The 11,311-nt window shown below is 47.8% G+C and overlaps 1 protein-coding gene across 1 annotated transcript; it reads right to left on the bottom strand.

Moving 5' to 3' along the window:
- Window positions 1-7,935: 7,935 nt before the first annotated feature.
- Window positions 7,936-9,178, bottom strand: LOC123101619 (uncharacterized). Its single transcript, XM_044522984.1, has 4 exons — window positions 9,107-9,178; window positions 8,855-9,007; window positions 8,123-8,487; window positions 7,936-7,978 (listed from the first exon to the last, which is right to left on the bottom strand). Exons 1-4 carry the CDS (start codon window positions 9,176-9,178, stop codon window positions 7,936-7,938), a joined length of 633 nt encoding a protein of 210 aa, XP_044378919.1.
- Between the last annotated feature and the right edge of the window lie 2,133 nt (window positions 9,179-11,311).

Below are 11,311 nucleotides of genomic sequence, written 5' to 3'. Positions count from 1 at the left end.
TATAAATCGGTATGCATCATTCAACATCTCTATGATATAACTTGTCCTGCACTGGAGAATTTGCAAGCCAGAGTAATTGCTCTTTTAAACAAAGCAATATATAATATGAAATATACTGGATGAATTTCACCTAATGCATCAGGTCAGTAATTATCACCGCGGAGTTGACGATCAGCATGGTGAAGCCGAAATCAATCACGGCCGAGTCGGCCGCGGGAGCAGACAGATGAGTCGGCCGCAGTGTTGTAAGCCGGTGCGGACGAACAAGTTGTCCTCCTCGTTGTAAGCCGGCGCGGACGCGTGAACCGGCCGCGAGAGCGGACGGACGAGTCATCCGTGGCGTTGTAAGGCGGCGCGAACGGGCAAGTCGGCCGACGTGTTGATGCAAAATGGACCACAATACACATGTCTATGAAGCTGTGCGCACGGCCGAACGTGCATCCGCGATATAATGGCTTAAACAAATGTCTTATGTAAAAATGTTACTGGGCAGAGTAATTGTTCTTTGACAAAAAACAATAAGTGTTTAATAATATAAGTGCATATAGATATCACCTGAAGTTTGTAAATGACTGATGATCGATAAGCCGCGTCAGAGGTGGCTCAATATAATCTCGGCGGTTCAGGCAGACCGGTGACTCTTGGCGGCTCAACACAGCAGAGGCGGCTCAACGCGGCCTCAGCGGCTCAATAAACGCTAGTCCAAAAGTGATGTTGGCACGTGCGTTATGCGGCACTTTTGTAATGAATAATGGTCCTGCGAAAAAATATCACAAAGCAACGTAATTATTCTTAAAAAATAAATATGTTTATGTTTATAAAAATAGATCAGACGGATACCACCTGATGCATTGGGATGACAGAAGATCTTTGCGTGTCCATAGTTTAACCGGGATACAGAGGCCCAGCAGCAACGTGAACGTGCTAACCTGCGGATCTAGCCCTCCGTCTGGTCTGATATCTGATGAGTCAGTAGTGTTGATTTCTCCACCACGTGATGTCAATCATCCTAGTCCTTCACGTGAGATGAACTTTTAGGCCAATAATTAGCCTGAGAACTTACGCCTTTGCAGGTTTGCCTCTCCTTGTAGCAAACGGATATTTAAAAAGTGTAAATTAATTTGCACGACTTGGTCTTTACGCCAGGGAGTAGTACTCCTTCTAGTCTGATTGAACAAATTTGTCTTTACATAGAAAAATACCAATACAAAAACGCCTTGGTTTTGCCTGCTGCCACCGCTGGGAATTTACTCTGGACTTGTGCATATACACAGCCACACGTAGTTGAATGAGCCTAGCAGATGATCACAGAACGGCGAGGTGACTTGAGGTGACAGTTGTGACTTGCTCAAAGCGCAATGGAAGATGGCGGCCAGCAAGGCGAAAAAGGCCTGAAGGTGCAGGGGCGAGACCGCGAAACGGACGCCCTCTTGGCGACTCAAACCGAAGGCCAGGCCGGCTCAACGCGCAGCAGGCGCAGTTCAGTGTTGCCACGGCGGCTCAAATATGAAGGTGACTGCGGCAAAGGCACGACCATGGCCAGCGAGAAGGCAACAGCGAGCTAGCGCCGTCTTGCAAGAAAGAGCAGGACGGGTTGTGGCCACGGCGGCCTTGACGCGCAGGCGAAGAAGCAGGGCAATAAGGCGAAGGTAAGGCCGCTCAGCGGTGACCCGGCGGCGACTCTCGGCGGAGCGAGGCCGTGGCCATGGCGGCCGAATCATGGGCGCGGAAGGCCCGGGGCGGGTCAAGGCGCGAGCTCGTGCTGACAGAGGCGGCGGCTCGGCGCGAGGCTGCGGCAGAGGCGGCAGAACGAGGCCCCAGTGAGATGGAGCACGGCGGCTTGGCCAAGGTGGCAGAGCTGCGGCGACGACAGCGTCCCGCGGTTCAACGTGGCCGAACAAAGGACCGCTCAAGGCCACGCAAGCAGAAGTGAAATCCGGCGGAGCACGGGCGGGTCGTGGTGGTCGGCAGCTCGAGGTCATGACAGCGGCAACTTGTGAGGCTGAGCGGAACAGAGGCAGGCAACGACGGTGACTCTGATCAGAGGCAAACCTGCTGTCCATCCAATCAGTGAGAGTATTTAACCAAAAACTACCACATTTACCGGAAACATGACAGAAAACTACCACTCTACGTTTTTGTGCGAAAAACTACCAAATTTTTCCTAAGCCGTGGCAAAAAACTACCAACTCGCGTAATCGCTCGCTTTGCCCGCGCTAACCCCTATTCTGACCGGTTGGGCCCGCCAACAGTTGCCACGCGGGCTAACTGACGCCCGGCGCGCGCGGACGGCCGTTAACGGCCCGTCCCCTGTCGGAACGGCCGCTGTCGGTCGGGTGCGGGTCAAGATCTGACCCTTTCCCCTCTCGCTGCACTCTCTCCATCCTCTCCCTCTCTCTGAACTAGGTGGCGGCGGCGGCGGCAACGATGGCGGCGATGGTTCCGGAGGGGGGCGTCGGAGATATGGGTGGTGGCGGCGGCGGCGGCGACGCAGGCGGCGGTGGCACAAGTTTGGACGTTGCGGGCTCAGTCGACAATTGGTTGGGGAGCACCAGCTTCTCGACGCAGGCCGGCTCGCAGCAGCAGGAGGCACAGCTCGCCCAGTCATCGCCAATGGGTTGCAGGTATGGAAAATATCATCTGCTAGGTTAGCTGCTTCAATCTGCCAAACAGGTTAGCTGCTCATGAATTGGTTAGCTGCTTCAATCTGGCAAATTAGTAATATGTGTTTGTTAGAGCTTGTTGGACATGTGTAGTAAACTGTATTGCACTTGTAGCTCTGTCATTTTCAATTGAATTCATGAGCACCTATTTCTGCAGTTTTGCTGACAAGAAGTGGGAGATATGGTTTCATTTAGAAGGAAGAAACCCTGTGAAAAGGGTTATATATGAGTCAGATATATCTTTTGTTACTCTACAATCACTCATTGCTAGTGAAGGGTATGGGCAGAGTGATTACATGTACTATGTGAAGGAGGAGGAAATTGGATCTGAAAGAGTAAAGTATTTAGGTAATGAATCTAGTGTTCATGAAATGTTGGAGTTTTTTAATCATGTCAATGTTGTGAACATAAGGGTTGTGAGAGATGTTGAACCTGCAATAAGTACACAGGCTATTCAGAATTACATGAACACTCAAGAGAGTTGTTGTGTGCAAAAGGTTGTGGAGCAATCTGAGTTTCAGAATGAGATAGATGATAGAAAGGCTCAGCTTGAGAGGAGCAGGATTCAAAGAGAGGCAGATTTGAACCACTTTGAAGGAGACACTGAAGTGTCTGAATTTTGTTCTGATGATTCAGTTCATTCAGATGGTAGTGCTGAAGCTGTTCAACAAATGGAAATAGAGTGTGCCTCTGAAGAGGAAACACCATTGCAAAGTACTGCTATTGTGAAACATGTGAAGAACCCTGGGCCAACTAGCAGATGTCACAATGAGGTAGAGAAAAAATGTTTTGAAGATTGGTTTCCTGAAGCAGATGAGTTTTGTTTTGCTGGTGATCCAGGCATAAGTGATGAGGAAGAAGAAGATGAAGTTGAACTACCATACATCATGAAGAAGGCAAAGACAAAGAGTAGTAAGAAAAAGATGAAGGAAAGAGTATATTTTGACCCTTCAATTCCCAATTCACATTTACTCTTGTGCAAGAGCTTGTGTTTTGATTCTGTTTACCAGTTCAGAGAAGCATTAAGAGATTTTCATATAAGGACTTTGAGGTCTTTTCACTACCACAGGAACACTCCAACAAGAATTATTGTTTGGTGTTCACAGAGAGAGCATGGATGTGAATTTTACATCTGTGCCTCCAGGATAGCTCATGAAAGAACATTTTGCATTAAGAAGTGTAACATGGAGCACACTTGTCCAGCATCAGCAGAGAACACAAAAGTTACTACTAAGTGGCTTTCCAAAGAAGTTGAGCCATCTCTTAGAGCAGATCCTAGAGCACCTGTGGATTCACTTATTAAAAACAGCAAAGTCAAGTTTTCAGTTGATGTATCAAAGAGTGTGGCCTATAGGGCAAGGAGGAAGGCTATGAAGGTTGTACAAGGTGACCAGAAGGAGCAGTACTATAGACTGAGGGACTACCTACAAGCAGTTCTTGACACAAACCCTGGTAGCAGGTGTGTAGTTACAACATTTGAGGACCCAGAAAACCCTGCCCCAACTCCTAGATTTAAGTACATGTTCTACTGCTTGCATGCATCAAAGCAAGGATTTCTTAATGGTTGCAGGCCCTTTATAGGTAAATATATAACTGCATTTTGTTCAAAATATCTTGTTGTAATTTTTTGGTAGCTAATTTGGGTATGGATGCAGGGCTTGATGGTTGCTTCATCAAGCTAACCACTGGACAGCAAATTCTTGCAGCCACAGGAAGAGATGGCAACAACAACATCTACCCCATAGCCTTTGGTGTGGTTGATAAGGAAGATTCAGAAAGTTGGACATGGTTCTTAACCCAGCTAAGATGTTGCATTGGAAGTGGAAGCAAATTTGGAACCTACACCATTATTTCTGACAGGCAAAAGGTATGCAACCTATCTTAGCCAGTAGTTCACATAAATATAGTTATTACTGGCTTTATTTGTTTTTGTTCATGACCATGGTTATTAATTTACAATCAGGGTCTTCTTAAGGCTATAAATGAGGTGTTCCCTGATTCCCCTCAGAGATTCTGCCTCAGGCACATCTATGCAAATTTTCAGTCAGCTGGTTTCAGAGGAGCAGAACTAAAAAAGCTAGTAGATAAGGCTAGCTACTCATTCACCAAACATGGCCATGAATTAGCAATGGCAGAGCTTAAAGCAGAGTGTGAGGATGCCTGGAAGTGGCTTTCAAAAATTCCAAAGGAGACTTGGTGTAGGTCTTCAATGGATTACAATTGCAAAACTGATCTTGTTGTGAACAACCTGAGTGAGGTTTTCAACAAAATGATCCTTGATGTTAGGGCCAAACCAATTAGAACTATGTTTGAAGGAATAAGGACTAAGCAAATGATCAAAAGGCAGAAGACCAGGGAAAAAACAGAGAACAGCAGGTGGATGATCACACCCAACTATTCAGAGAAACTAGAGGAGAATAAGAAGTATGCCAAATTTTGTGAGGCACATAAGGCTGGTCCTGACATTTGGCAAGTGTCTAGTAAGGAAAATCAGTACTGTGTCAACCTAGCTACTAACTCATGTGACTGCAGGAGGTGGGACATGACAGGTGTGACATGCAGTCATGCAATAGCAGCAATGAGCAAGATTCACATGCACCCAGAGGACTATGTGCATGAATTTTTCAAAAAACCACTATATATTGAAGCATACAAAGACATAGTGTACCCTGTCCCTGGTCCTGGATTCTGGCCTGACACCCATACTCAGGATATTGAGCCACCAGTGTTCAAAGAAAAAGCAGGGAAGAAACAAACAGCTAGGAGAAAGGGCCAGTTTGAGGTGCCTGCACCAAAAGACACAAGCAGGATGGGAACAATTACATGCAGCAATTGTGGTCTACAGGGCCATAGATTTACTTACTGTGGGAAAGCTCTAAACCCAAGTCTTCAGATGAGAAAGAACTTACACCAGGTCATTTAAAAATGTTGCATTCTTTGTTTAGTTAATAGTTGTTTAATTATGTACTAACTATCTTAATTCTGTCATGCAGGAGAATAGAGAAATTTTTAGGGGTTCCTCTAGTGCTAGTCACCCACCTCCAGAACCACCACATCAACACCAAACTTCACAGAGGCCAGCCTCATCTACTCCACCTCCTAAAGCAGTGAGGAACAGAAAAACAGCAGCAGATAAGAGAGCTTCAGCATCAACTGTTTCTGCAGGAGCAGCCAGGTCTTCACCAGCACCTCCAACAGGATCAGCATCAACAAGAGCTCCAAGAGGATCAGCATCAACAAGAACATTCAATGCACCAAGAGCATCCACTGCAGAATCAGGGATATTAGCAGGCAAGAGGAAGAGGAAACCCCCTAGCAAGTTTGCACTATATTTTAGTGCTAGTGGAAACCATTGAAACTCTGCTACTAGACTGCTTAAATTTGTGGCAATGTGTTCTGCTACTTAGTTTGATTGTATGGTACTAAGTTTGTGCTCTGCTACTAGACTGCTTAAATTCAGACATGTGAACTTGTGTGCAATGTGCAATGTTGAATGTATGGGTTAAGTTTGTTTTATTTGTTTTACTTTGCCATTTGTGCAGTTTAGGTGCATGTTTTAATTTGTTTTTTTGTTTTACTTTGCCCTTTGTACAGTTCAGAAGTGACTGCCAAATTCATTTTAGAAAAAAAAATATGCACAAAAAATGTCTGGCCTGGGCTCGAACCCAGGACCAGTTGGTTGTAACCATGCGTTCAATACCAATGGGCTAGTGCTAGTGATTTGTTTGCATAACATCGGCCAAACTTATTATATGTTGCCCACCACGTCGTGGACTAAACCCAGCCATTTCGGATTCTACGAGTTTATTACGTGTCCACCCACCACGCTCTCTGCTCACTCGCCCACTCGCCGCTCGCACCGCCCACTCCGCTTCCCCCTCTCTCCTGTCGAAATCGCCGCTGACAACCACAGCCACCGCCGTCGCCATGGACTGGCAGCTGGCCATCGAAGCTCTCGCCGGCAACAACCAGGAGATGCGTGCGCAGTACAGGGAGATCGTGCGCTGGTTCCCCTGTCTAGCGATGATGAGGAACCACGCCCGCGGCCTCGTGAAGGTGATGACAGCTGCTGAAAAGCAGCGCGCCTTCCCTGCCGGCCGCACCATCCCGCCGCCATCCCTTCTGCTGTGGGCGATGCGCGAGGTGGAGCGCTCCCCCGACCCCAGGCAACGCGCCCGATGGTGGATGTACCGCTCATCCACCACGCCGCCGGCCGCCGCGGACCACGTCACCGACGCCGTCCTCGCGCTCCCAGCCCCAATCAACAACGCCTACTGGGACAGGCGCAATCCATGGGTCCTTGACCCCTCCGACGACTCTGACGGCGAGTCTTCAGACGACGAGTCCTCTGACGACGAGTCCAGTGAAGATGATGAGGACGAGTCGTCTGACGAATCTGACGAGGTGGATGAGGTCGTCGTCCTCTCCGACGACGAGCCTGAAGTGCAGCTGCTGGCTCCCGTCCTCGACGTCGTGGAGGGGGACAGGAACCTCCCAATCCACGTGGATGCGCTGCCGGAGGTCGATCTCCCAGACGGCGTCGTGGTGAAGCAAGAACAAGATGGCGGCGAGGAAGATGTGGTGGAGCCGGCGCCGGGCAAGAAGAAGAGGGCGGCCGTGACTGCAGTGCGCCGCTCCCATCGCCTGAAGATGCTGAAGAAGGAGGAGTGAAGTGCTGCCTTCAGTTAGTTCAGTGCAAAAAAATTCAGTTTCGTCAGTCCTGGACTTTCATAAGTTCAGTATGTTCCTAGGCTCAGATTCGTCAGCACTATCTACTTGCTATCTATGTCAGGCACTATCTACTACTAGTTGCTATCTATGTCAGACTATGAATGGTAGTACTATCTATCTATGTCAGATTATCTATATATGTTAGTTGCTACTTGCTACATATGTTAAGTTATTTGTCACACTATCTAAGCTACTTGCACTTTGCTATATATGTTACTTGCTGCTTTCTACTTCCAACTATGTCACTACTGTCAGTTATCCACACATGATATATGCAGAGTAAAACAGACTCATCATAGATAAAACATTCTTACTTAATTAACTTAGCATGAGTACTCACTTAGCATAGTAGGTCTTAACATAAAAGTCATTACATCATAGATAAAACCAACTAGTTCTTAAACCATAAGAGTACCTCCCTCCCTCATACCATTCTGAAAGCACATAAAACTTTCCCAAAATATACACCTAACATGCATGACATTCCAAGGCCAGCTATATATATAGGCCTACTAATTACTTAACCCACACACCAAGAACTTCACTCATTCATAATTGCCTTGATCCTCTCCAGCTTATCTTTGCTGGCATGCCCAGCATTGACCGGATCAGCAATCAGATACTCCAGCTTCTTCTTCTCTTTCTTAAGTAGGTCCCTGTCCCCCTCCACTTCCTTCATGGCCTTCCTCATGTTCTGAATGATATCTGCTTGGCTTTGAAGAATGCACCTTTGCTCCTTGGCAAGCTTCATCTTTTCCATACTTATCTCAATCTTTGCTTGATCCTCAAGTTGCTTCTTCTTTGCATTTAGATCATTGATTTCCTGACTGGTAAAGTCCATGTCATGAGACATCTTGCCATCTTGATAGTCAAAAAGCTTGGATAAATCTTCCACCAACTGGCTGTAGTTGTTTGACAGGAAATCAATTTCCTTCTGTAGCTTGGCCACCTCTTTCTCATGGGCTTGTTTGTCCTGCACCCTCCCCAAGTTCTGCTCATGGTACATGTCCCAAATCCTTGTTAGGCACCTTTGTAGAATCTCTGGCCAAGGACCATCCACCCACTCCACAACCCCACAGTTCACACCTACATCCTACAGAAGCAATTATTTATAATTAAGCACAAATCACTTAGTAACAAACTTAGTACAGATAACCAAAGTTCACACCTACATCAATATGCTCTCTGAATTAGCATCAGACATAAATTCAGTTAACAACTATATTTAGCAGTAGATATAAATTCATTTAACTCTGTTCTTTTTTAGGTAACAGCTATATTCAGTAAACACCTAACTAATACATTCAGTTCACAGTACACTAAAGATCTTTGCATGTAGGTGTTCTAAGGTTCAGTCATGTATTGAATTCAGTTAACTACAACACACATCTCTGCACATCACACATCTCTGCACCACATGCTGCACCACACATCTCCACCAGCAAAACAAGATTTAATACCTGCTGCACAGGACAACCCAGGAATCGCCTCCCAGTCAAAGCACCTTCAAAAGCCACCATCTTCTTCGGCCTCTGATGATGCATCACGCACGTCGGCTCAGATTCAGTGTAAGAACCACAGAAAGATGGTTCCACCACACTGTCAGGGGTTTCCTGCAAAAGAAACTTCGAATCAAACCTAAAGCAACTTGGAATCTCCAACTTGGATGAACTAACCCTAACCCTAACTCTGTTCCACCATTATGCACTTACAAAGAGCTGAGGATCCATTGAAACCATGTTGATGTCCTCGTCCGAGCTCTCCTTGTCATTCCAGGATGGCATCCTCAACTTCTACCGGCAGCAATGGCCGCGGCGGCGACGGCGACAGGCTGACCTAGCTCAGAGCACCAGGGAGAGGGGAGAGCATGAGGACGAGTGAGAGCGAGCGAGGAGGAAGAGAATGAGCGAGTGGCTGAGCTCGCTCGCTCTCACTTATTGACCCGACCGACAGCGGCCGTTCCGACAGGGGACGGGCCGTTAACGGCCGTCCGCGCGCGCCGGGCGTCAGTTAGCCCGCGTGGCAACTGTTGGCGGGCCCAACCGGTCAGAATAGGGGTTAGCGCGGGCAAAGCGAGCGATTACGCGAGTTGGTAGTTTTTTGCCACGGCTTAGGAAAAATTTGGTAGTTTTTCGCACAAAAACGTAGAGTGGTAGTTTTCTGTCACGTTTCCGGCAAATGTGATAGTTTTTGGTTAAATACTCAATCAGTGATCAAGTTCGTGTGGCCATAACCCTTCCAAATTAACTTGTTGCTTCCTTTCCTTTTCCTTTACAGTGGAGCGCTAGTTTTCCTGCCCCTCCCCTTTTTGCTTTGACGAATAATGATTGACTGTTCCAACAAAAAGCAGCCGGTCCCATCTAATGTAAAGATCTTCACGTGTGAAGTAATCATTCTAGCTGAACACCAAAGTGCTAGTATTAATTAATGCAGTCTTCATCTTCGTGCCCATCAAGTAGTAGTACTACTGTCAATCGGACAGTCTTTTTGTTTCTGGTCTTTCTAATTCTTTTCAATTGATGCCAGCAAATTCCTTCTCTACATGGACCCGATCCGCAATTGCTATATGCGCTGCCCTTTTTTTAATAGCAGTTTAATCCCTTCAGGACTTGCACTATGTCGAGAGCAGCAGCATAAGGCCAACTCCACCGCGCGACCCTATCCTGTCCGGTCCCGTCTGTTTGAGGTAAAAAAAAACAAAAAAGGCGGCCCAGCGCGCGGGAGCAAACAGACTTTTGTCCGCTTTGTGTCCGCTTTTGACCCATATGCGGCCCAAGTCTGCGCGTGTCCTCTCCTGGCCCGCTCGCCGGTGGTACAAGACGAGCCTTTTTCTATCCGTCCCCCTCCCTCCCTCCGGCCGCACCCCCTCCACTCTTCCCCACTCTTTCCCTCGCTGCCGCCGCCGCCGCTGCCATTGTAGCCGTGCAGTTCGGACGCGAGCTCGCCCAACCCCTTCCCCTCGGCGCCGCCGAGCTACCCAACCACGGCCACCTGGTTTGCGCACCCGCCGGCCGGTTTTGGGGCGGATCCGGTCGGTCTTGAGCTCGGCCGGTTGTGGGAGGCCTGGCCGTGCCATGGACTGGTCGGGCACCTCGCGCGCAAGGCCACATGCAGGCAGTGGCTCCTCCTCTAGCCGCTCGGATCTGCACCGTCGGTGGGCCGCCGGCAGATACACGAATGGCGGCCGGCCGGGCTCGGTGCTTGCCCAAAAGCTCGCCGGCGCATCATTGTCACTCATTAAGTGCGACCACTGCCCAAGGATGGCCGTGTGCCGCGTCTCTACAACGCCAGAACATCCCGGATGGGTGTTCATCAAGTGCTTAAACGATGGGGTATGCGCTTTTTTTAGCTTCGGTTTGTGCTCTAGGTTTGACTAGTTGTGCTAATTTCAAATTTTGTTGTGCGGAATGGATGCAAGTTTGGGTATTGGGAAGAAGAGTATATCGATATATTGATAGAGCGAAATTTAGTACATATTCGTGCACTTTTAGCTAGCATAGAGGTTGTAAATGAGACAAGTGCACTTGTTGCTAGATTAGAGGCTAGACACGAGACTAGGTCTGAGGAAGCAACATCTACTTCTGGCTTGAAGAAGAAAGGAGGATGCCAGATCAAGCCTCCTCCACAGATCAGCAATGAGTGCATCAAGAAGGCCCTAACCTAACTCAAGGGGGCAGTTATGGAAGTTGGCTATCTTCTAAAATGTATTATTTTTGTTCTTATTTTTTTTGGTCTTACTTTACTAGTCAAAATGTGATGATGCATTTTCCATGTACCAAAAATGAATGATGAAATAAAGTTAAGGACTTGCAAAAAAATAATACACGGACAGGATGCGGCCGGGATGCGGCCGGGCGGTGGGCGCACGGCCACCGCATCCCAGGACACGCCCGGACACGACACCAAATCCCTACCCA

This window comes from Triticum aestivum, chromosome 5A (genome assembly GCF_018294505.1).
Source record: "Triticum aestivum cultivar Chinese Spring chromosome 5A, IWGSC CS RefSeq v2.1, whole genome shotgun sequence".
Lineage (NCBI taxonomy): Eukaryota > Viridiplantae > Streptophyta > Magnoliopsida > Poales > Poaceae > Triticum > Triticum aestivum.
The sequence above is the reverse complement of the archived record's forward strand: the minus strand, read 5'-3'. Positions and strand labels throughout refer to the sequence as shown.

Excerpts from the sequence above, each read along its gene's own strand:
- LOC123101619 (XM_044522984.1), bottom strand. The coding sequence starts at position 9,178 with ATGCCATCCTGGAATGACAAGGAGAGCTCGGACGAGGACATCAACATG. Across the intron at positions 8,488-8,854 it reads TGGGTTGTCCTGTGCAGCAG|GATGTAGGTGTGAACTGTGG; the intron begins GTATTAAATCTT and ends TTGCTTCTGTAG. Across the intron at positions 7,979-8,122 it reads AAGCTTGCCAAGGAGCAAAG|CAAAGATAAGCTGGAGAGGA; the intron begins GTGCATTCTTCA and ends TGGGCATGCCAG.